Genomic DNA, 25,525 nt, shown 5'->3' with positions numbered 1-25,525 from the left:
GCCCACGGCCCCTGACGGCCCCCGGCGGCCCGGCGCCCCCGCGCCTCCTGGGGGGCCGTCGCCCAGCAACGCCCGGCACGCCCGCCCATCCCCCGCTGCCCTTTTTCTCCTGGCCGGGTGCGAGGGAGCATGCCCGCGCCTGGCCTTAGCCAGCTGAGTTAACCCGAGGGGCGTGGAGCTGCCCCTCCCCCGGGGGTGTCCTCCCCTCCCTTGCTAGGCGGCCCGCCCCCTGCGCTAGGGTATGGCCCCCGGCCCGGGCCCGGGACCCGAGGTCCCGCACTCCGGCCAGTGAAAGGCGTTTTCCCGTTCCCGCCCTCCTCCCTTCGCTGGCCAGCACCATGGGATGTAATATGTGCGTGGTTCAGAAACCGGAGGAGCAGTACAAAGTGATGCTTCAGGTAGGGGCCGCTGGGGCGGGGGGCGTGGGCGCCACCTGGGGAAGAAGCCGGTCGCAAACCTGGGAGGGCTGAAGGGCTGGAAGAGGAAGAGGCAGGGAGCCATTCCCGCCCTCAATTTCTGGGGCTGCTGGGTGTTGGCGCTCCGTGGGAACCAGTCACAGATGGGGGAGCTGCGTGGGGATGGGGTGCAGGGCGCATCCCTTGGGCGCCCGGAGTAGATGGGGACGTGAACCCTGGGTCCAGATCGGCCTGGCTTGGGAAGTTGGGCTCAGCCCGGTCCGGCGCGCTTGCACCCCGGGCGCAGGAGCCCGGAGGCGCGGTGCTGCGGGCGCCGGCGCTGGATGAAGGTTGCATAGCAACGGGCTCCGTTCCCTGCACACGCTCGCCCGGCTGGACCCAGGGCGGGGGAGGGAGATGGGCACCCGCGGCGCGGGGGGAGGCCAAATCCAGGGCCCTGAGGGCCAGGGGCGCAGGAGCGCGCGGGCGGTCTGGGGCTGGGGAGCTTATCCTGGCACCCACTTTTCTGGCCCTACCCAAATGGTGCGCTCCCAGGCTGGGGTGCCGCGGTCTCAGCGAGGGGAGGGCTGTCTGCAGGCAGCGGTGCCCGTCTCCCTCTCTGCCCTGCAGGGCCTTGGATCCAGAGCCGCGGGGGGCGTGGACCGGGAGGTGCTCGACTGGGCAGGAGGGGATATGCCCGGCCGCGCGCTCGGAACCCAAGCCCAGCCCGGTGGCCCGGACCGGGGCTTTCTTGCTTGTGCGTGGCGTGACTTCGTGAGTGTGTGCTTGTGCCCCGTCTGTGTGTGCGCGGAGGCTCCTCCGGCCCCGCGTGTGTGTACTTTCTGTGTGCGCTCAGAGAGGTGTCTAGGGAAATGTCCCGGATGGTGTGGCCTGAGACGCCCCCGGGGCTAAGTGGAGGGAGTTCGAGGTCGGAGGGAGTCGGGACCCAGGGTCAGACTCGACGCAGACAGGTATGCACTTCAACTCCGGGCTTATGGGTCAGGACTGGGGAGCAAGCGCTGGTCGATGCGGTGTTGGCTGGGTGAATGGGGTCTCCTTAGAAGAATAGAGGGAACTCCTGTAGGCACCCACAGGGGCGCGGTGGGGGTGGGGGTGGGGGAGGAATCGGTGTCTCGGGGGATTGGGGAAGCCGCGGGAGCCCAGCTTTGGTGCTGTGAGCCTAGTTCTGGCCACTGTGAGCGGGAAGGGGCAGGACGGGGAATCTTGCTCTGCCCTGGCCACACCACTCCGCTCCTCTCTCAGGCCCTGTCTCCCGGGGCGCGCGGCCCTCCGCTTTTCCCGCTCGCTGCCCCTTGCCTTTCTTCCATTCTCGCCATCCGCCTCCGGGCCGTTCCTCTCGTCTTGTTCCTGCTGTCTGGAAATCTTGCCTGGCCATTGTCATTGCCCGCTCGTGGAATCGGGTTCGGTAATAACTCGCTCTGGGACAGGAAGGCAGTCCCTTGGAATCCCAGCGGTGGGCACCGGGGCTGCAGGCGGAAGGTCGGGCTGCACTGGTTGGTTGGTGGCATGGTGGAATCCCACCCTCACGCCTTCATTTCTTGGAATGATTCCACCAAATGGCAAGCAATTCCAAAGCTGTTGGCTCTTGACTTCCTCAGAGAGGGATTGAGGTAGCATTTAATTTAAGGCCGATCTCATGGGCTGTGCGGAAAGGAGGGCGACCTGCGCTGCCATACGGGTTTGAAATGACCCGGGGTCGAGGGGCTCCCCCTGGCAGTGAGCGAGGGGAGGCTGCCACAGTTGGGGCTGGGACTGCCTACAGGGAGGCTCCATGTTGGAGGAGGACTTGAGATGAACCTGGGCAGGAAAGTTCAAAGCCAGGCTTTCCTTGAGAGAGAGCCCCAAGCCGTGGGGAGATAGGTCCCCAGGAGGAGGGGCCTGCATGCCAGCTGCCCTCTGCAGTTTCCTCGTCTGAGTTGCAGCCATCACAGATCAGTCTCTGGGGACACTGCTCCCTTTCAAAGCTCCTGCAGAAGTTTGGGCAGACTCAGAGCCTGGATGCAGTTTTATTTTTTTTTAAAGATTTTATTTATTTATTCGACAGAGATAGAGACAGCCAGCGAGAGAGGGAACACAAGCAGGGGGAGTGGGAGAGGAAGAAGCAGGCTCATAGCGGAGGAGCCTGATGTGGGGCTCGATCCCAGAACGCCGGGATCACACCCTGAGCCTAAGGCAGACGCTTAACCGCTGTGCCACCCAGGCGCCCCCTGGATGCAGTTTTAAAAGAGGAACTATCCTTTAAAACGAAGGGGAGGGGCGCCTGGGGTGGCTCAGTCTGTTATGCCACCGACTCTTGATTTTGACTCAGGTCCCGATGTCGGGGTGGTGAGATCAAGCCCCAGCGTGGGGCTCCTGCGTGGGGTGTGGAGCCTGCTTAAGATTCTCTGTCTCTCCCTCTGCACCTCCCTCCCTCTAAAAATAAATAAGTAAATAAAATAAAATTAAGGGGAGACAAAAGAAGATTGAATAAAAAGGAGCTGGAATGCCGGGAAAACCAAGTCAAAACCATTAGTAGTCCCAGATGATCCCATTTCTGGGGGCTGGGGTCCCAGGCACAGCAGGGAGAGCATTTCCTGGCCCAGTCCGGTCCTATTCTCGGAGCAGAAAGAAGCTTTTGCCCCCAAAGACCAGTCAGACCTCTTGCCTGGCTCCTGTACTCCCCTAAACGCTGGTGCCCCCCTAGTGTCAATGGTGCTTCTCCCTGTCCAGTCTGTACCTGCCGGTGGCCTCTGCACGTTATGAGAGTTAGGGACCCAGATGGGGCACAGTGCGGCCCAGAGAAATGCACATGCACACCTACACCACTTGCCAGGGCACTTCTTTGTGCCTTAGATTCTTGAACCCCCAGGTTAAGGACCCCAAGTCCTAGCCTTGAGTTCCAGGCCCTTTTCTTCTGATGTCTCACAGGCACAAAACAAACTACAGCTTTATTGAGCATACCCTGATAAAGTGTGCAGTCAGTGGCTTTTAATATGTTCAGAGAGTTGTGCAGCCATCACCACTATCTCATTCCAGAACATTCTCATCACCTTAAAAAGAAACCCCATCTTTAGCAGTCATGTACCCATTGCTCCCAACACCTCCCAGCCCCTGGCAACCATTAATCTCTTTATGGATTTGCCTGTTCCAGACATTTCACTTTAATGAGCCATATGAACCATACAGTATATGATTGTTTTATGTGTGGTTTCTTTCATTTATCATGTTTTCTTTTAAAAAAAATTTTTTTAAAGTAATCTCTACCCCCAACGTGGGGCTCAAACCCATGACCTGAGATGAAGAGTGGCACGCTCTTCTGACTGAGCCAGCCAGGCGCCCCTAAATGTCTTTTTATTGCTGAATAATATCTCGGTGTGTGGCTGTACCACACAGTGTTACCCATTTACCCGTCGATGGCCACTGGGGTGCCTTCCACCTTTTGACTATCGTGAATAACGCTGCTGTGAACATGGGTGTAGATATATCTGTTTGAGTCCCTGCTTTTATTTTATTATTATTTTTTTAAGATTTCACTTGTTTATTTGAGGGAGAGAGAGAGAGTACAAGCAGTGGGGGATGCAGGAGAAGCAGACTCTCCACTGAGCTGGGAGCCCAACATGGGTCTTGATCCCGGGACCTGGAGTTCATGACCTGAGCCGAAGGCAGACGCTTAACCATCTGAGCCACCCAGGCGCCCCCCCCTTTTATTTTATTTTTTAAAAAGATCTTATTTTTAAGTAATCTCTACACCCAGTGTGGGGCTCAAACCGACAACCCTGAGATTGAGTCACATGCTCTATCGACTGAGCCAGCCAGGCGCCCTCAGTCCCTGCTTTTAATTCTTTTGGGTATATACCCCCAAATGGAATTGCTGGATCATATGGTAATTCTGGGTCATTTTTTGAGGAGCTGCCGAACTCTTTTCCACGGGGGCTGAGCCCTGTTACATTCCTACCAGGAATGTAAGAGGGTTCCACTTGCTCCACGTCCCCCCAATGTGTGTTTTTTGATCATAGCCATCCTACTGTGTGTCATAGCCATCCTACTGTGTGTGAAGTGGTATCATTGTGGTTTTGATTTGCAGCTCCTGAGTGATGCTGAGTATCTAGATTTTCATGGGCCACTGGCCATTTGTATGTCTTTTCTGGAGAAATGTCTATCTGTATGCCAGTACCACTCTGCTTTTACTATAGCTTTGTGAATGAATTTTATTTTTTAAGTTTTTAAAATATTTATTTATTTATTTGAGAGAGAGAGAGAGAGCCTGCACGAGCAGGGGGAGGGGCGGGGGAGAGGGAGAAGGAATCCCAAGCATCCTCTGCTAGGCGAGGAGCCTGACACAGGGCTCTGACGCAGGACTCGATCTCATGACCCTGAGATCGTGACCTGAGCCAAAACCAAGAGTCCAGCATTTTAACCAACTGAGTCACCTAGGTGCCCCTGTAAGTAAATTTTAAAATCAGCAAGTGTGAGTCCTCTGATTTTGTACTCTTCAAGAGTGTTCTGGTTATTCTGGGTCTCTTAAGTTTCTATATGAATAAGATCAGCTTGCCAGTTTCTAAAAAGAAGCCGGCTGCAGTTTTGTAGGAACTGAATTGAATTTGTACATCGATTTTGATGGAGTATTACCCATGAACATGGGATGTCTTTCCACATGGGTCTTCATTTTCTTTAAATGGTATTTTGCACTGTTGTTTCATTTACTGCTGTTCTATTCTTTATGATGCTATTGTGAATTGAATTGTTTTCTTTTTTATTACTTTTTTAAAAGATTTTTTATTAGATTTTATTTATTTATTTGATAGAGAGAGCTCAACCAGGGGGAAACAGCAGAGAGAGAAAGAAGCAGGCTCCCTCGTGAGCAGGGAGCCCGATGCGGGCTCGATCCCAGGACCCTGGGATCATGACCTGAGCTGAAGGAAGATGCTTAACTGACTGAGCCACCCAGGCGCCCCTAAGGAGTGTTTTGAAGTTCATTTATTTAAGCAATCTCTCCACCCACCATGGGGCTCAAACTCATGATCCCGAGATCAAGAGCTGTGTGCTCTTCTGACTGAGCCAGCTAGGAATTGGGTATTTGTTTTAAAGATTTATTTGTTTATATGAAGGAGAAGGGGCAAAAGGAGAGGGAGAGAAGCAGACTCCATGCTGAGCACGGAGCCCAATGTGGGGCTCGATCCTAGGACCCTGAGATCATGACCAAAACCAATAGTCAGATGCTTAACCAGCTGAGCCACACAGACGTCCCGGGATTTGTTTTCTTAACTTCCTTTTCATCTTTCTCATTGCCACTGTGTAGAAATGCAGTTGATTTTTATACATGGATCCTGTATGCTGCAACCTTACTCAACTCATTTATTAGCTCTCATTGTTTCTTAGTGGTTTCTTCAGAATATTGTATATGTGGGATTATGTCATGGGCAAATAGAGATACTTTTATGTCTGCCTTTCCAGTCCGGATGCCTTGTATTTCTTGTCCTTGTCTATTTGCTCAGGCTGGAACCTCCAGTACGATGTTGACTAGAAGTGGTGAGAGCAGACATCTTTACCTTGCTCCTGATCTAAGAGGGGAAGCTTCCGGCCCTTTACAGTGAGTTAGGAGTTAGCTGTAGGGTTCTCATAAATGCTCTTTATCAAGTCGAGGAAGTTCCCTTCTATTCCTAGTTTGGGTGTTTTTATGCTGAAGTGTTGTTGGACGTTGTCGAGTGTTTTCTGGGTGGCTGTTGAGATGCTGGCTGGTTTGGGCCCTGGATGGTCCTGGCGCAGGCGGGCAGCAGTGAGCTCCAGGCAGCAGCGTACGCCGGAGCTGCAGCCCCACTGCCGTCCCATCGGTATTTAACCGGGTGCGACACACGGACAAGCTCGGAAAAGGTAGAAAGATCCTGAGGGGTGGGTGGTCTTGCACGTTGAGTTAGGAAGAGGAAGGAACCGGGTTCCAGAGGTTGGAAGGTGGGGAGGAAGTGGTGTCAGCACAAAAGCAAATGATGCCTGAGGAGAGCCCTTCCTGGTGTCCTTGCTTGCTGGTGGCCGCTGTCCTTCTCCAGGCACCTTGACCCCTTTGTCATGGATCTAATCATGTCCCACTCTGTTGGGCTTCTCTCTGCCTCTTTGTCTTTCCCCTGCCACCCCAGTCTTCTAGATCTTGATCCCTCCCCCTCCCCCCCAATCACATGCTTGCTGGCAGGCCCGGTGCATAGGAGTCCTGTGTGACAAAGGAAACTGGCCTCTGGCCCACGGCACCCATTCCCTACAGGGCCTGGCCAGACCTCTGCTCTTCTTTCAGCCTCGAGGCCGAGTGCGTCAGGACCGCCATTGTCTCCCCTCTGTCCACATCCAGAGAGGCCAAACGACAGCCCTCCAGGTTTCCTTGTGATCCCCCCCCCCACATCTCCTTTCCTTCGCCTCCTGCTGTTGGAGCCCTGGCTGTGTCAGCCATCGTTCCTTATGCTGAGGATCCACAGACCCCTCCCTCCCTCCATCCCTCCCCTGGGGCCTTTTTGTAATGGGAGAGACTGTCTGGGAACAAAGAGGCAACAGTTGGGGAGAGAAGGGCCCAGTGTGCTGTGAGAGCAGGGTGGAGGGCAGTGGGCCCACAGCTGTCCCCTCTCTCCATCTTCCTTCATCCTCTTTGGCAGCTCTCCTCACCCTGACATGCTCCCTGCCCCTTGAATGGGGGCTTCCTGTGAGCAGGATTTGTTTCTGTCATTGTGCCTTGCTGCTGAGTGCCCTGCCTGTCCTGAAGTAGGCCCTCTGGAAGTAATTGTGGAGTGCATGAATGCGGCACTGAATTCCAGTGGCCGTCATCTGCACAGGGTCACCGTGTTTTTCCATTGTCTCAACATTTTAATTTTTTTTTATTTATTTATTGAAAAGATTTATTTATTTATTTGACAGAGAGAGGGGGAACACAAACGGGGAAGCTGAAGAGGGAGAAGCAGGGTTCCCGATGAGCAGGGAGCCCGATAAGGGGCTCGATCCCAGAACCCTGGCATCATGACCTGAGCCAAAGGCAGACACCCAACAACTGAGCCACGCAGGCGTCCCTGTCTCAACATTTTAAAAATGCCCTTCCTCCCTTACCTCAGTTCCAAGGACTTCCTGAGCCATCGGCACAGAAAATTCTAGAAAATGCAAACTAATCTACAGTGAGGAAGGCAGATGAGCATTTGCAGGGATGGGCAGAAGGGAAGGATGACAAGGAGGCATGAGGATACTTGAGGAAATGGTCCACTATCTTGATTCTGATGATGGTTTCACAGGTGTATATTTACAGAACTTTACAGTGTTACGCTCTAAATATGTGCATTTCATCAGATGGCAGTTATACCTCGCTAAAGCTTTAAAAACAAGAAATGCTTGTAACACACACATACCAAAGGAAAAACATGGAAGTACTTAGCCCAGCATGGGGCCCTGGTGGGGGGGGGGGTCTTTTCTTCTCTCTACTTCATGGTCCCCTCAGGGAATAGAGTGCCTGCCTCCCAGGGTCATTGCCCTGGGCAAATCAGCAACCTTCGCTCCTGGCACTGGGTCCCCTGGGGTCTCATTTGGCTAGGGGGTGGAGTTGCTGCCATCAGGCCATTTGGACGGTGGTTAAGTCATGGCAGTTGGATGGAGACAGCCTAACTCGTGAACATGACACAGTTAATGTCCAGTGACAGAAGAATGTTCAGTATTATTCTGAGGGTTTCTGTAATGTGAAAGAAAGGAGAGAAAACACACAGGAGGAGGAGCCCCAAGTTGTGAAGTGTGAGGCCTAAGATGAGTAAGGAGCCAGAGAGGGAAAGACTGGGAAGCTGGGGCTCAGCGGCGGCTTCAGAGTGCAGCCTGCCTCTTGCTCATGCTTGCTTTGAGCAGCGGAAACGAGGAGCATCTCATAGGGAATATCGTTCTGATTGCTGCTAGACTTGGATCATGCCCTTGGGCCAGTCAGGTTAGCCCAGAGGTGGGCAGGTGGGTGTTTTTAGTTGTTGTGAGCTTACACCCGAAGGTTGATTTTTTTTTTTTTATTTTAAGATTTTATGTATTTGACAGAGAAAGAGCAAGGGGGGGAGGGAGTGGCAGAGGGAGAGGGAGAAGCAGGAAGCTGGAAGCCTGATGCATCATGGGGCTCAGTGCGACACGGGGCTCAATCCCAGGACCCTGGGATCATGACCTGAGCCGAAGGCAGACGCTCAACCGGCTGAACCACCCAGGTGCATCCCCCCCTTCCGCCCCCGCAAGGTTCATCTTGATGATGACCTCAAGAATTGCTTTGATTTTTCACACAGGCATCTGGGGTATCCTTCCTTCCAGCCACTCTTTCCAGGCAGGACTTCAGAGGTGCCCGGAGAGACCTGCTACCACCTAGAAAGGCAGGGGGGCCACGGTAGATGGATCAGATTTCAGCAGACCCTGTGGGGGCACCACCATCCACTCAGCAGCTTCAGGGAGGGAAGGAGGAAGAGGGAAGGAGAGACACTTTGAGTCACTTGTCTGATGTCCAAACCCCATTCAGATATGTGTGCGTCCTTCCGGTTTCTTGAGGGGGTGCTCTGGGCCAGCCCAGCTCCCCCCTAAGGCCCTTGTTAAAATGAAGAATAGACACAGGTCCCGGGCCTGAGAGTCTGCATTTCTCACAAGCTCCCAGGCCACGTCCATGCTGCTGGTCCTTGGACCAACCACACCAAGAGCAAGGACCTCAGGAATGAACTTGGGATAAATCAGTGAAGCCCTGAATCTCATCAACATTGTCTGGGAAGTGAGTTTGTTACAAATAAGAAGCAAGGCATCGCCTGAGACCTACCAAATCAGTTTCCAGGGGTCACTGCTCCATTGAGGTTACCAAGGGACATACTGTGTTCTGGCTAAGCAAGCCTGCTTTCCCATCTCCTACATCCTCACCAACACGCAGACAGCTCACCTGGGCTCCCAGACATACACACCACTCCCAAACTACTAAAAAGGCTTTTGAGATGAAGACCCCCCATGCTTCCTTTTCTTTCTCCTGCCCCTGGGCAAGAAGGGGTGGGCACAGTTATTGGGTTGGGTGGCCTGGTTTGTCCAGGCAGCCACGACTGGGGGCATGCCATTTTCTGGGACAGTCATGTGATGATGGAATGTACTGCTGTGGCCCTGCTAGAATTCTTAGAAACTAAGGCATTTTGTAGCCACTGATGGAATTCATTTAAGCAAGGATCATCCTCGGATGGTAAAACCATTACATAAAGGTTGTCAGGGAACAAGATGGTCACAGGGTCTCAAGGTATTACCCCAGGTGTATTGTAAATTAGGAAGGGAAAAGGAGAGACCTGGCAGCCATGATTTTGACCATGTGACTAAACCAAATCAAGCCTGATCCCAGTGCCTCCTGATGCTGTTGGTGGGGAGGGGGTGAGACCCCGCAATTTGTCAAAGCACTTAAGCTGAATCTAATGAGGGCAGATCCAGACTCAGGCATTGTTCGAGGCAGCTGCCCTGGACTCTAACAAGAAGTCAATACCATGAAAGTTAAAGAAAAAGTGGATAGATTATTCTAGATTAAAGGATACTAAAGACTTAACCAAATGTAATGTGTGTGGTCCTTGATTGGATCTTGGGTCCAGAAACAAAAACAAACAAGCTGTAAGGGCATTAGTGGTACATTTGTAGAGATGTGGGGGTGGCTGATGATTCCATCAGTACTAAATCCATGAGCACATTAAGGGTGGTGTGGTTTCTCCTGGAATGCAAGCATTCGTGTTGGCATCTTGCTTGCAAAATGTGTGTGTAGAAAGGAGAGAGCAGGTGTGGGAATGTGTACTGTGGGGGAGATCTGCCTGAGGAGAATGCAGGTATCCACTGTCAGATGTTGCAACATCATTGTGGGTTGACCATTTTCAAAATCCAGAGTTGGGAAAATAGGAGTGAGGACTTGTCCTGGGCCATTGAAAAGACAGGAGTGCAGAGATCCTGCCCTTGGCTCAGGCTTCCCTTCTCTGCTTTCTTTCTCCCCCATGCTCTGTCGGTTTGGGGGTCCCCATAACACTTGTCTGAGCCCGGGACACTCCTGTCAGCAGAGCTGAGAGCCATCGATCAGGACTCAGGGCGCAAGGGCAACTTCCGGTTCTGTTGTCTCCTTGTCTGTTTCCCAACCCGCACAGTGGGGTTAGGAGAGTCCTCATTGTAGCAGCCGTGGGCCCCGCTAGACATTTATGTAGGTAACCCCCTACTCCCCGTGTTACCACGAGTGAAAGGGGCCTTTCGCAGGCCTCCCTGGGGTCGCAGGCCCCGCCCGGCACCCAGGTCAGGGCTCCTTTCTCAGCCCCTTCCTCCCTCCCTCCTCGCCCGCGCAGAGATGCCGCATCACAGCAACCGGGAAGTATGGCGAGGGCCTCCCGTGGAGCCTCCGCACCAATGCGCCAGCCTCCCTAGCTCAGGGCCCGGAGACTCGCTCCGGCCGACGGTGGGAGAGGACTGGCGCCCACGGCCCCTCCGGGAGACGACAACCAAGCCCGCTCGCGGCCCCGCCGCCGCCGCCCTCTTTGTCTGAGGCTCGGGGCCGGGGCGGAGCGGGGCGGAGCGGGGCGGAGCGGCTTCCCCACCCGCCGCTGGCCCCAGCCGGATCGCTCCGGGCTGCTGGACTTCCCGCGTAGCTGTTCCTGCCTCCGTGTCCCCTCATTACCCCTATGCCTCCTTCACCTGCCACTGGTGTTTCTTCTGTTCCCCGGTGTTCCCCGCGCCTACTCCCAATGTCCCCCAAGGTCTTGGCGCCTGCAGCCCCCACCCTCGCCCAGCTCTTTGGCCTGAAGTTTCCCTCTTGTGCACCTCCCATCAGCATTCAGACCGCTCAGGTGTCTCCTAGTAAAACCCAAAGGCAGTGCTCTCCCCCAGCTCCTCTGACCCCATTCTCTGCAAAAGTCCCCAAAGGCTGTGTCTATACAGGCGGAGCTTCACCACCTGCCCAGCCTGCTGGGTGTCCCACTCTGCGGTGGTCCGCTTCTTTTTTTTTTTTCTTTCTTTAATAGATTTTATTTATTTGTCAGAGGGAGAGGGAGAGCACAAGCAGGGGGAATGGCAGAGGGAGAGGGAGGAACATGTTCCCTACTGAGCAGGGAGCCCGATGCGGGGCTTGATCCCAGGACCCTGGGATCACAACCTGAGCAAAAGTCGGACGCTTAACCAACTAAGCCACCCAGGCCGTCCCTGCTGTGGCCACCTCCTCTTAACAGATGTCCAAGGCCATTCAGGCTGCTGGGCCAGCCATTCCCTCCCCCTTGATGGGGTGTCTTGTTCAGCTTTCCTCCTTAGCTTCTCTCTGGCTGACTGTAAACTCTAGGTCTCTCTCTTCAGCTGATTAACGTAAATGTGCCTCATGGTCCTCCATGGGCCTCTTCTCTTGTCTACATTCAATCCCCATTCATCTCCTCTATCTCATGACTTTGTTTATGATTTATTTCTATTTTGAAGTAATCTCTAGGCCCAACGTGGGGCTTGAACCCACAACCTTGACATCAAGGGTCGCATGCTCCACTGTCTGAGTCGGCCAGGCACCCCCTCTCATGGTTTTTTTTTTTTTTAAGATTTTATTTATTTATTTTAGAAAGAGTTAGCGAGAGAGAGCATGAATGGGGAAGAGGGGCAGAAGGAGAAGCAGATTCCCCGCGGAGCAGAGAGCCCGACACGGGGCTCGATCCCAGGACCCTGGGATCATGACCTGAGCCCAAGGCAGACGCTTATCCAACTGAGCCACCCAGGCGCCCCGCTTTTTTTTCTTTAAGATTTATTTATTTATTTTCAAGAGAAAGGCGGGGGCAGAGGAAGAAAGAGAGAAACCCAAGCAGTCTCCCCGCTGAGAGCAGAGCCCACACGCGGTTCCATCTCATGACCCTGAGATCAGACCTGACCCGAAACCAAGAGTGGTCTCTCAACTGGCTGCACCACGCAGGTGCCCCCCCCCCATCTTATGCTTTGGGACGCATGTCTCAGGAACTTCAAATCCGAGAAAAAAAATTTCCATTAATAAAACATGGCCATTTCCCGTGTTTACCCCAGCCCCTGCATCGTCCACAGTGATCCTCACCTTTGTGGTCTCTGTGGATCTGGGTGGCAGTCTTATATTTTTATTGTGGGAAAGTCTGTGACATTAAGTTTACCATTAGTGACATGTACATTTGCAGTGTTGTGCAACCATCACCAGTTTATTTCCAGAACACGTTCATCACCCCAATAGAGAACTTCGTACCCAGTAAGCAGGCGCTCCCCATTCTTCCTTCCCCTGGTCCCTGGCAGCCACTCCTCTGCTTTCTGTCCCTATGGATTTGCCTGTTTTGGAATCACACAGTATGTGGCTTTTTGGGCCTGCTGTCTTTCACTTGGCTAGACTGTTCTCGTGCATGATGCAGTATGTGTCAGGTCTTCTTCCCTTTATGCGGTGGGATAATCCACCTCGTGGACGTTACCACATTGGGTTGACCCATCTGTCGGCAGACACTGAGGTTGCTTGCAGGTGTTGGGTATTGTGGGTGGTGCTGCCAGGGGCAGGTGGGTGCACGTTTGTGTGTGGATGCCTATTTTCAATTCTTGTGGCATTGCTGGGTCATGTGGTACAGCTCTAGACTTTTCCACATCCACTGCCCGATTTGACAGCCCCACAAGCACATCAACACTCGTCTTCCACCTCGTCATGCCAGCCGTCCTAGTGGACGTGAGGGGGGATCGCACTGTGCTTTCGATGTGCACTTTCCTGATGGTGAGTGATGTCAGGCATCTACCCTGAGTTTGTCAGGCATCCTTCCTCCCTGGCTCGTCCCTAGCCCAGCAGCAGGTCCTGGCAGTCCCCTTCTACACTGCCACCTCCATCCCAGGCCAAGCCACCATGATCTCTGGTCTGGGCCACTGTGGTTGCCTGGTGCTCTTCCCCCTGCCTCCACGTGGTCCCCTCCTGCGTGCTCCTCATAGAGGCTGGGGCGATGGGTGGCCTCTCCTGTGTGTGCACATTGTTCTCCAGAGAGCACCAAGGGCTTAGCACTGGCTGGAGTGTTCTTTCACATCCTTACCGAGCCTGGCTCCTTGTCATCATTCAGGTCTTAGGTCAGGTACCCCGGGGAGGCTGGTTTCCTGCACACTTGATCTAAAGCAATCCCTGCTTTAGCAGTTTCTACCACATAACTCAGCCCTCTGAATGCAATCTGAAACGGCCTTATTTGCTTGTTTCTGGCCTGGGTCCCGCCCCCGGCACTAGCCTCCCCCAGCACAGGGATCATATCTGTCTTATTTATTCATGGCTGTTCTTCAGTGCTGTTCTTCAGTACTGTTCTTCAGTGCTCGGTTGGAGAAGGGACATGTGCCCTCTTCCTTCCAGTGGTTCCCAGCTGCCCAGGGACGCAGAGAGTCACTTGTGTACCCATAACCCCTGTGCTGACCTCATCTCCTGGACTCCCTGCCACCGACCTTCTGAAATACAGCTTTGCCCCCTCCCCCTCCCACCTTCCAACCAGGCTCGAAGCAATCTGCCTCTCAGCTTCCAGAAGGGTGCCCTGGGGCAGAGGGGAGACCTCCCTGCTTCCAGGGCTCATTCTCCACTGTCGCTCTGCTCCCTGGAGAAGCTGCGTGCAAGACCACACAGGTCTGTCCCAGGAGTCCCGTCTTCAGCCCCCTGGAACGAGAGAGACCAGTGGGCAGTAGCCCAGTCGCCCAGATCCATCCCCACTACAGCCTCTGACATCCCCCACCTTCCTCGCTCACCGCCAACACCCCTGATTGTGAGGAAGTCCTTCCCCCATTGCAACTCCCTCCCGACCTTCTTTTAGAGCCTGGGTTGAGGTAGGTCCCTGACCTAGCTTGTGTGTTGTCTCCTCACCCCCCTACCTGATTGGCTACCCTATACCTGTCTACCCCCTGAGAGGGAGGGCTCCTACCCCTGTGACCTGGCTTGCATTGAAGGGCTGGGGTGGGCCTTGTGTGTGTGGTGGCCCCAGGCTCCTACTGAAGGCAGACCTGGGGGCCTGTCTGCTCTGCCTCCCTGCCGGGGTCAGTGCTCCCCCGGCCCCAGGGGCCTCCTGTCCTCTTCTGCTCAGACACTGGGGCCCACACCTCGATCACCCACAGGAAGCCTTCTGTAAATCCCCCCTTAGAGGGAGCCAGTAGGGGGCCAGCAGGGGGCGCTGTGCTGGGGGAATGGGGAGGGTGTCTGTTCAGTCCTGCCCCCCACCCCCGGGCCTGAGGCCCATTGACGCTAAGTGGCCAGCCCCGTGGTCAGGCCAGTCTCCCAGCGGCCCCTGGGGTGTGTGTGGGGCCCTCGTGACCACCTCCTCTAGGGGGTGGGTGGCTGTGATTCATCCCCCGTCACCTGGAGCCCACAGCCCGAGCTTCCCCCCCCTCACCGGGGCCTCCTTCACTCCCTCTGGGACTCCAGGCCCCTTTTTTGGGACAGCCGGGCAGAAAGTGGAAGGCAGTAGAGGAGGAAAGCAGGGCCTCTCCTGATCCTTCTCAGATTGGCTGTGGATGTGGAGTCCGATGTGACTTCATTACCGCCGCTCTCCTTTAATGGGCACCCAAGGGGCCTGAGCCTGGAGGCTGCAGTCCCAGCCTGGGCTGCCCTGGAGCCGGGAGCACAAACCAGTCACCTGCCACAGAGTCTGGAGCCTCGGGGAAACTGAGAGCTGCTCCGAATATATCACGGGCTAGGTTGTTTTTGTATGTTTTCTCTGTGATTATAAAAGCAATGTGCATTGGAGAAAATACTAGAAAGAACAAGAGGTAAGAAAAGTCACCTGTAAATACTATCTCCCAGAGATAGCCACTGCTACCGCTTTTCCATCTTCATTAATTTCCTCCCAGTCTTTAAAGAAAGTATTGTGTGGGGGCGCCTGGGTGGCACAGCGGTTAAGCGTCTGCCTTCGGCTCAGGGCGTGATCCCAGCGTTCTGGGATCGAGCCCCCACATCAGGCTCCTCCGCTATGAGCCTGCTTCTTCCTCTCCCACTCCCCCTGCTTGTTCCCTCTCTCGCTGGCTGTCTCTATCTCTGTTGAATAAATAAATAAAATCTTAAAAAAAAAAAAAGAAAGTATTGTGTGACGTTGAACCCATACGCACAGAGCAATGAATGAATATATGTAACGTATGCATCCATGAAAAATCATTTCAAAAGCCCCGTGAGCTCCATGTACCCTCCAAGCTAGGAAGATGTCCCAGCTGCTCCCCTCCTTCCCCACCTCTGCCCCGAGCCAGGCTGCCTCCCGCTCACCCAGATCCATGCTCCCAGAATTGGCGTTGCACTCTAAGCAGGTCTTTTTGCTTAATATTTTATTGTGGGAATTTTCCAGCAACGGTGTTTTTTTTTTTTTCCGGTTCATAAACATTTTTTTTTTCAAAAAACAGTATAGCCATGTTATGTAAAGTTTGGGGAAAAGGGGAGAAAATCTCAGATTTCCCTCACACAGTGTTTTTATATATTCTTTCCCAGCCTTTTTCCATAAACATATATTTTATATGTAATCATCCTAATTCACATGTCATTTTATATCTTTTTAAAAAAGATTTATTTATTGGAGTGCATGGTTGGCACAGGTGGTGAAGCCTTGGACTCTTGGTTTCGGCCCAGGTCACGATCTCAGGGTCGTGAGGTCGAGCCCAGTGTCGGGCCCCTCCACTCAGCGCGGTTTCTGCTTGAGTTTCTCTCCCTCTCCCTCTGCACCTCCCGCTTTTGTGCTCTCTCTCTCTCTCAAAAATAAATAAGATTGATTTATTTATTTGAAGGGTGGGAGGGGCAGAGGGAGAGAGTCTCACGCAGGCTGAGTGGAGCCCAATGCCACGCTGGATCTCAGGACCCTGAGATCATGACCTGAGCCGAAACTAAGAGTCCGACGCTCAATCGACTGAGCCCCGCAGGTGCCCCGTTATATCTTTGTTGAGACACAGGCGTGTTACTGGAAGACTGCTGGGGCAGCTGTACGAAGTAGACACTTACGCTTAAGAGTGTTGTGAAGTTGTTGGCATTAAAAATAATGCTGGTAGGGGCGCCTGGGTGGCACAGCGGTTGGGCGTCTGCCTTTGGCTCAGGGCGTGATCCCGGCGTTATGGGATCGAGCCCCACATCAGGCTCCTCTGCTAGGAGCCTGCTTCTTCCTCTCCCACTCCCCCTGCTTGTGTTCCCTCTCTCGCTGGCTGTCTCTATCTCTGTCAAATAAATAAATAAAATATTTAAAAAAAAATAAAAAATAAAAATAAAAAAATAAAAAAAAATAATGCTGGTACCTCACTGAGTTAAATATAGAAGGAGCAGAGGGCCCGGCACTTCCACTCCCGGGTATACAGCCCAAAGACTTGAAAATAGGATCTCAAAAACTTGCACACAAATATTCATGGCAGCATTACTCACAGCGGCCAAAAAGTGGAAACAATCCAATGTCTATTGACAGATGAATGGGTAAACAAAATGTGCTCCATCCATATGAAGGAATATTATGGGATACAATGCAATGTTACTCAGCCATAGAAGGAATGAAATACTAATGCTTGCTGCAATATGGACGAACCCAGAAAACGTGTTAAGGAGTGATGCCAAACACATCAGACCACATACTATACGATTCTGTTTATATCTGGACAGAAAAGAGAGTGGTGTGGGTTGGGGCTTGGGGTAATGTGGAGAGAATGGGTGGGGGTCACCTTTTGTGGGGACGAAAATGTCCCAGAATGAGACGGAGGTGATGGCTGAGAACAGTGTGAAGGAGCTAAATGCCACTGACCATCTGATGGTCAAATGGCCAATTTCATGTCAGGTGTATTTTACCAGCACAAAAAAGCTGCTCTGGACATCCTTGTAATTCACGTAATATCTGTTGTTATTACTTAGGGTCTATTACTTAGAGAAAATGTATTGGGTCAGGGGGGTATGATGAACATTTGCAAGCTTCTTCATAGTTATTGACAAATTCTTCCAGAAAGTTTATCATTTTACAGTGCCAAAGGTTCAGACCGAGAGTGTGTGACTGGGTGACAGGGTCAGCCAGGGTAAAGGCTGCTTAGCAGCCTGGGGTCTGGAGGTGGCCACTGCCCTTAGGGCCTGTAGAGGTTGGACTGGCAAGGTGCTTCACTGCCTGGGGATCTAGGACAGTGAGTGCTCTCCCAGTTTGTAGACAGGAACCAGGCCATCTGCCAGGGCCGTGTCAGGGCCACCTGGGCCACATTTGAGCAAAGAGGTGCCTCTAAGGCTTGGGTCCCCTCTCCCCACAGTGGAAGTGAAGTGACTTCTAGCTCAACTGGGATTGGATTAGAGCTGTGGGTCTCAGGTCAACCCACTTGGGCCCATCTGGGCAAATAGATTTGTGCACGCAGAGTTCCTGACTAGAGAGCATGAAGTCTGTCGCAGGCCAGGCAGGGCTTGAGGGTTTGTTTGCTCTGCAAGCACACTATGAAACCAACAGGATTGGCTGCCAAAAGATGGTTCCAGATAAGGCAAAGAATAATGCCTGGCACATAACAAGGCCAGGCCTGCCCGCTCCGGAGTGTTAGAGAAGATGAAAGTCATCAGGGACTGGGGTGGGGCGGGGGGGTTGTGGGACATTTCAGGTGGGCTTCAGGCATATGTGGAGTGTTGGAAGGAAAGTGGATTTCCTCTGGGTTTGTTCCAAGGGAGGGAGGTTTGTACTTGACGAAGGCAGCATCTTCTGATGATGAGAGTTTCTGACAATGGGCGTGGCCAGAAGGTATTGCTCTCCCTGAACTGGAAATGACGTTTCCAATGTGATCCTAATTCTGGATTCCTTCTGGATATAAGAAGGTGCCCTGGGTCATGATCTCACTGGTCTTAGGATCGAGACCCCCGGCCATGCTCTCAGTGGGGAGTCTGCTTGGAGAGTATCTTCCTCTGCCCCTCCCCCCACTCGAGTGTGCATGCTCGCTCTTTCTCTCTCTCTCTCTCTCTCTCATAAATAGATACATCTTTGAAAAGTTTTCTTTAATGAAAAAAAAAGAAAAAAAGAAAAAGAAAAAGAAGGCGCCCTGGCCTGGCAGGAGAGACGGACACAGAAGCAGAGCTGAGGGCCACGTTGGAAGCTCGGGTGGGGCCCCTCGGGGCCTGGCTTCCCCTCCAAGCTGAGTGTGAACATGTGCTCTCTGCCCTCTGGCCCATGCTGAGTCTTTGACCTCTGCTGGGCCCTCTCAGGCCTTCCCAGGTGGGAAAGTGAATGAGTTCTGCAGCCAGCCTCCTGGGCAGCCTGAGGGGAGTCCGGTCTCAGGGCTGTGAAGCCCTGCTCACATGCTGGGTCTACCAGGGTCCCCTCTGTGCTGCATGCTTTCTCCCTGGGTGTCCGTTGGGCCTTTCATGGCTCCTGAGCATGTGTCCGCTTGCCAGCGAGTGTGACTCTTTGGCTGGGGATGGATACATCTGGGCACCGGTTCTTGAGTGGGTAGAGGTGACAGGAGGGGGCCAGGAAGTGATGAGCAGCTATGGAGGGAGGAAGGAAGGATGCATGAGGGAGGGGACAAATGAGAGGGCATGGTATAGGCTGACACTTAGAGCTTAAGTGGGGAGGTGGCAGGGGGAGGGAGGGGAAGAGAAGACCCTCCAGAAGGAGAAGGGGGTTCAACACAGGGTCATAGAGTCGGTCCTATTACCACCAAGACCTACCACCCACCACCCAAGCCACCCACTCCCACATCCCCACCCCACCCCGTGCACAAAGGCCACCCTCACACAACACTCTACCCACACCTCTGTGCCCGTTCCCACATGCCCACACTCACATGCCCTCTGCCCTCACCCCCTGCCACCCTCATGGACACCCCCTTCCCACATCCCCAACCCTTGCTTATATGGCAAGGGGGGGTTTCTTCTACCGGGCTCCTCAGGGCCCCCGCAGCTGCTCCACAGAAGGCGTGCCCTGGCCTCTCCACTCAGCACCCAGGGCCTGGGCGGGTTCCTCACCCTCCCGGGCCCTGTTTCCTCTGCTTCGATGCGTGACATGCTTGCACAGAGCACTCGGAACACAGCCTGGCAGAGTGGCCGGTGAGCCGGCCAGAGCTGCTGTTACTGCAAAGGTCACTTTCTCCCGCGGACCTGCCCCCCAGCCCGGGAGCTCATCCCGTTCCCCCTCCAAGTAGGTGACGGCAGCAGGAGCTGCCCAGCTGGCCTCCCTGCCGCTGGCTGACCTCCGTGTGCAACTGTTTTGAAATATTTCTTAAGTACAGAAAAGTATTGCTCATCAGTTTGGCATTGGGCACATACTGCCACCCACCTCGATTTTGGCCTGTTGGCCTCAGCATTTTTCCCTTAAAAAGATCTGAAGCCACCCGTGCCCACCCATCCCTGGCCCCATTCCTTTCCTCTCCTCGCCGAAGGGATTTGGGTTGGTCATTCTGACGCGTGTTTTCTCGTGCGCTCCTGGAGTGCTTCCGTATACCACACATAGGAACACAGCGCGAGTTTTCAATGCATTCTGCCAACGGTGGGTCCTTGCGCCGTTTCCAGTGTTGGCTACGAAGACAATGCTTCTGTGAGCGCAGGTTTTCCTACGGTGTTGTTTGTATTTTCTTAGTGTTTTGTTGGGATTTTTTATAGAATATTCAATCCTTTATCAGTTCTATGCATTGTAAGGATCCTCTCTTAGCCTGTCTTGTTTTTTCACTGTGTTTCTGTCCTTTGTTCGGAATGTGCAGTAGGAATGTGTTCGGAAGTTTTACCTTTTAACATAGTCAAATTTATGTCTTTTCCATTTTTTTATAATAATTTTTTATTATATTATGTTAGTCACCATACAGTACATCCCTAGTTTTTGATGTAAAGTTTCATGATTCATTACCTGCGTATAACGCTTGCCCATTGTTTATATCTTAAGAATTCTCTATTCCAACATCATGGACATTGTTCTCTCACCTCCAAGGTAGGCAGTTTTGCTTTGTCCATTTAGGACTTTGATCCTTTTTGGATTGTTTGTCAGGGGCTTGGAGTGGTGGCAGCAAGGGAGGGACGTGGTGAGCAGGAGTGGGTCTTGGGTGTTTTGGTGGGGAGAGCCTCTGGGCTGTGGAGACATTTGCATGGGACTTGAGGTGGGGAATCTGAGGGCAAGCAGGCCTGGGTTCAGACCTGTTGAGACTGGAGCAGGTGCCTGTGGTCTTTTCTGTAACTCACGATGGCGGGCCAAGGGCCGGGCTCGAGGCCCGACGAGCGGAGCGGAGGCGTGGGCTGAGCGCTGGGTCGGTACTCTGTGCCTGGCCCCGGGGTACTTTGCTCATCACTGCGCACTTCCGCACCTTGCGCTTAGCCCTCACCGGCTCGGGGAGGGGCTCGCGTCTAGTCCCTCACGGCTTGTCTCTGCCCCACTTACTTCATTAGCTTGGGAGCGCCCGCTGACTGAGGAAAAGGAGAGGGGACGCTGAAGGAGCACGTGGGTCAAGAGGGCGCTGCTGGGCATCCCAGGCCTCACTGTGATGACCCCATCTCTGCACCAGCGTCCTCTTGGCGTCCCAGCCCACCCTGTATTCCCCTCCCTACTGCCTGGGCCCAGTTTCCATAGCAACGCCGCTGCAGGCTAGCCCCCAGATTCCAGAGAGAGAAAGCCATTGCTGCATTTCTCACCATCTCCTGAGCCTTCTGTTGCACACTTGTGGCCCTGCCTGGGCAGTTTCGGGGGACACCCAGCCCCTGGCGATCCTGAGGACAGCCCAGCCCGTCTGCATTTTAGGGAAGTCCCTGACTTAAGGGCCGTGGGGAGCTGGTAAATGTGAGACAGAGCCCTGGGTCGGAGCAGCTGCCTACTTGCATGGTGTAAATACTCCCGTCATGGCCTCACTGGCGCGGGCAGACACGCACAGGCACACACCGTTATACAGCATCACCTGTCTCCAGACACACGAGGCCCAGTGACCCTAACAGCGCAAACAGGAGACTGTAGTAAAATCATTGGAAAGTCATGAGCTCGGAGTACTTATCGCCTTTGTTTGTAATATAATTCATTCTGTTGTCAGATTACCCCATCGAAGTGTTGATAAGGGCCCTGTTTAACAGCTGGCTCCCAGATTTCCTGACAGCTTCACAACCACCTCTGCTAGGTTTTGGAGGCCATTCCTCACATCCCCTCTCTGTACTGCCTGCAGCTTCCCGAATTTCTCCGGGGCACTCAGCCTCCCCCGCCCCCCCCCTTATACTGCCGCCTCTCTGGCGGTACTGACCACAATCTCACACTCACCTTCAGTTGGAAACTAATACCTTCATGGCTGATTTGTGTGCTCTTCCTTATGGTTTTCTGTATTTCTCACATGTTCTACAATGAACCTGTGTCTCTTTTATCATTAGACCAGAGTAGTTAAAAAAATGTTTTCTGACCAGGGAAAGTTTGTGGAGAGGGGAGACATCAATCCTGACATTCTTATCCACAAGGACAGAATGAAACAGCAGATAGGTAATTATTCGCTTTCCTAAGACAGCTGTCTCCCTGGAATGACATCCAGGGCTTGGTCTGTTACACAGCAGCCGGAAGACATGATTTTGCGGCTGGATTGGGCATCTCTCTGCAGAACTCCCAACGCCCTGAGACTCCCAGGGACGTAGATGGCACTGTGGGAATTCAGAGACTGGGACAACGTGGCGGGCCCTGAAATCTCCATGCTGACTAGGGGGACTCTGCTTCCACCGGCAAACAAGCCTCCCTCTCTCCCTTCCCCGATGCTCAGGGAACCTTCCCTCCCCCCTTCCTGGATGGGGTGTGGCTGGCCCTCCGCTTCCTTAGCAACCTCTCAAAGGTCTGGTTCCCTGGTGACCCACGGGATGTAGCCATTTGGAGTATCCTTGCTGGTGTGTGTCTTCCCTGGGCCCAGAACAGCCCCTCCACCAGCTGCTGAGTGAATTAGAAGAGATCCCTACTTCCTGCCCCTCACTGGTCTCATGGCGCATGCCCTGAATTCTGGCTGTGCCTGTCTGGTCCTTAGTCTACTTGCCTCCACACCAAGGAGCACCTTGAGGTCATGGCCTGGGGTGACCGTCCCAGGGCCCAGTGCATACAGGCTGCTGCAGAAATCAGTGGCTGGGCTGGGGCCAGCCTTGTGCCCCCAATTCCTTTGAGGGCACACCTCGCTCCACCCAGCTGGCCCCAGAAAGCACTCCACCTTCCAGTTTTGGTCCTGCTCTTCCCATGAGACTTCACCAGGCCAGCCTTCTCCCCAACTCTGACCACTATGCAACTGGGTCCAGCTTGTGACCTTGACTCACGCCCTTCATTTTGCTGAACTTCAGTTTCCTCATCTGCACAATGGGTTGTTGGGGTCAGGATTTGGGGGAGACCCACATCAGGCACCCAAGAAATGGCGGTGGTCTTATAAGGGTCACTTCCTTGGCACCTCCTTTAGGTTGTCTTGCCATGTCCGGAGGCTCTGTGTGTGTCACCTTTTCTCTTCAGCGACTCTGTCATTGCCTTGAGGACAGAGATCCTGTCCTTCGTGTCTGCGTACTCTTTTCAAACCTCTTGCCTGAACCCATTTATGGACTGACTCCCACTGGGAGAGGAGTCAAGGTCTTCCTCCAGCCCCGATGTCAGATGAGCACAACAGATGTGCAGTCATTGCCAAGGGGGACTCTCCGCGGATTTTCTAGACACTAGCTCTGGCCTCAGTGCTGCCTGAAAGAGAAGCAGGTCCTGGAGTGAGGTGGATGGAAACGTGGGTGGCTCCTGCTGAAGGATGTTGTAGGGCGGGGGCAGAGCCCCCAGACCGGGGCATAGCACAGGGGCTCCCGCATCCCCAGACAGTACTGTGTAGCGGTAGGGCTGAGAAGTGGGGCTCACCCGGGAATGAGGGTGGAGAGCACACTCATTGGTTGAGGAGACTGGGGTGTGGGTCAGCGGGTTCTCACGGGGGCGTGTCTCTGCCACAGGTGAACGGGAAGGAGCTCTCCAAGCTGTCTCAGGAGCAAACCCTGGAGGCCCTGCGCTCCTCCAAGGAGCCTCTAGTGATCCAGGTGCTGAGACGCAGCCCCCGCCTCCGGGGGGACAGCTCATGCCATGACCTGCAGCTGGTGGACAGTGGCACTCAGACCGACATCACCTTTGAGCATATCATGGCGCTGGGCAAGCTGCGCCCGCCCACCCCGCCCATGGTCATCCTGGAGCCGTACGTCCTGTCTGAGCTGTGAGTCGCCCTCAGGAGGGCCCCGGGCCCTGCCTCCAGAGAGGGCATGCCACCCAGAGGCTACGTTGCCGCAGCTCTGGGCGTGGCAGGGAGACGCCGACTGGCCTGCCCTCTCAGGCAGGAAGCAGGTTCCTTGGCCTCCAGAGCTGACTGTGGCATCCAAGGGCTCAGAAATCTCTAGGCCTCTGCAGCCTCAGGCTGGACACCAGCCAGTGAAGGGCCCAGGGGAGGCTTCACACACAGGCTCCCTTTGGTATCTACCCCCCAGGGCCAAGGGAGGAGCATCCTGGGACCTTTCTCCTGGAAGGTTGAGGGCCTCAGCTCCTCCTCCTGCATCCTCTCTTCTCCTCTGCCGTCCATCGTCTTCTGCCTCTCAAGCATCCCTCCTTGAATCTTCTCACATCCTTGTCTGTCCCATCCCTCCCCCTGTTCTGAACTTCCTCCATCTCTTCGGCTTCTTTCTGGCCCAGTCGGAAGAAGGGCCTCTCATCCAGGCCTCGTGGCTCATTCCACTAATCTAAACCTGTGCTGCAGAGTGGTGGTCCCGGGATCCCCTCCTCCGCAGAGAGTGAGGCTCCTGGCCGCCAGCAGCCACGCTTAGCCTTGGGGCAAGGAAGGCTGCCCCTGGAGGTAGAGTGGGTCCTCCTCTGGGGCCTGGATAACTCCTGGGGGCGTTGCATGGGCGGGGCCAGTGCCGGGTGGGAGGGGCACCTGCAGTTCTGAGAAGTTGGTACCCTTCTGGCTGGTCTGGGCTGGGTGACAGGGCGGGATGGGGTGGGGAGAGCTAGGCATGCCTGTGTCCTCAGTGCAGACCCTGCACACCCCCGTTCAAGAAGCATTCCTGGTCTTTGCATGGATGCATGTAGCTCAGAAGGAGGGACTCCATGCTGAGCTCACCGGGACCGGCCAGCCCGGGAGCTGGGGCTAGGGCACTAGAGGAGCAGTTGGCCGGCCTGACCCCCCTTCTCCTGGGCAGCCCCCCCATCAGCCATGAGTATTATGACCCGGCGGAGTTCATGGAGGGCGGCCCGCAGGAGGCAGATCGTATGGACGAGCTGGAGTATGAGGTGAGCCAGGTGGCCAGGCCAGGGCAGGGCCCACAGCCAGCTTCAGGAACCAGCCCCGTGATGGCTGGCTGTAGCCCAGCTCAGGCCTGGCTACTGTTGTCCCCAGGCAGCCGAGTCTTGTGGCCCTTGCCGATGCACGGCTGCTAACTCAGGCTCACGGGCCAAGTTGGGTCAAGTCGGGCTGAGTCGGGGAGGGTATGGGTGAGGTCCCTTAGTCAGTCTGTGTCAGTGAGTCTGTGTCCCACGCATGTCTGTGTCCTGTGTGTCCCGTGTGTCTCGTGTGTGTCTCGGGCATTTCCTGGCAGGGGAGACCACGGCACACATGTGCCACTTGGGATGGTAAGAGAGACCCTCCAAGTTGGAGGCTGAAAACTTGGCTCTGGTGGCGTGCTGCTGGGGTTGGGGCTGGGCTGTGGCTGCCAGCCCTGTAGCATGCTTCCTCGCTCACGTGTTTGGGGGCTTTCTTCCTTTCTTCGCCCACGCCCCTGTGGCAGGAGGTGGAGCTGTATAAGACCAACCACCGGGACAAGCTCGGCCTGATGGTTTGCTACCGCACGGATGATGAGGAGGACCTGGGCATCTATGTTGGAGAGGTACGAAGGCGGGGTGCGGGAGTGGGGTCTTCTAGGAGGCAGTGGAGCTCCTCCTTGTGGGCTAGGACATCTGGGCAGGACGTGGGTGGCGTCCATCTGTACGGCAGGTGCTGAGAGTCCCCACACCGTCCTAGCCCTGCGGCCTCTCCGTGCCACCCAGGGCTCCGAGGCTGCCCGGGGCTGGGCCTGCTTAGCTGCTTCCCCAGGAGACCTGTGCCCAGGCTGGGACAGTGAGCAAGGCTGAGATTCGGGCCAGGCTTTGCTCTCCCTCCCACGTCCTGTAGCCAGCCCCTACTGGTACCCACAGGGTTCTTCCCCACCTGTACGTGGCAGACGTGTGTGTGTGTGTGTGTCCACAGGAGGGCGGATGGCTCACCAGCTGCCCCCC

At 54.5% G+C, this 25,525-nt stretch overlaps 1 protein-coding gene across 4 annotated transcripts in view; it reads left to right on the top strand.

Moving 5' to 3' along the window:
* The first annotated feature begins 6 nt into the window (after positions 1–6).
* PDZD4 (PDZ domain containing 4) overlaps positions 7–25,525 on the top strand; it is a 29,644-nt gene continuing 4,125 nt past the window's right edge. The window contains exons 1-4 of one of the 4 annotated variants that reach the window (XM_011236742.3): positions 7–398; positions 23,224–23,459; positions 24,454–24,544; positions 25,039–25,137. In XM_011236742.3, coding sequence (XP_011235044.3) covers positions 339–398; positions 23,224–23,459; positions 24,454–24,544; positions 25,039–25,137 — 486 coding nt within the window. In that variant the 5' untranslated portion in view covers positions 7–338. Of the gene's footprint in view, positions 399–23,223; positions 23,478–24,453; positions 24,545–25,038; positions 25,138–25,525 lie in introns of all 4 variants that reach the window. The other 3 variants (XM_011236741.3, XM_019809524.2, XM_019809522.2) reach the window with 3 other exon arrangements.

The sequence above is a fragment of the Ailuropoda melanoleuca genome, chromosome X, assembly GCF_002007445.2.
Source record: "Ailuropoda melanoleuca isolate Jingjing chromosome X, ASM200744v2, whole genome shotgun sequence".
Lineage (NCBI taxonomy): Eukaryota > Metazoa > Chordata > Mammalia > Carnivora > Ursidae > Ailuropoda > Ailuropoda melanoleuca.
This window is presented reverse-complemented; position numbering and strand designations above follow the sequence as displayed.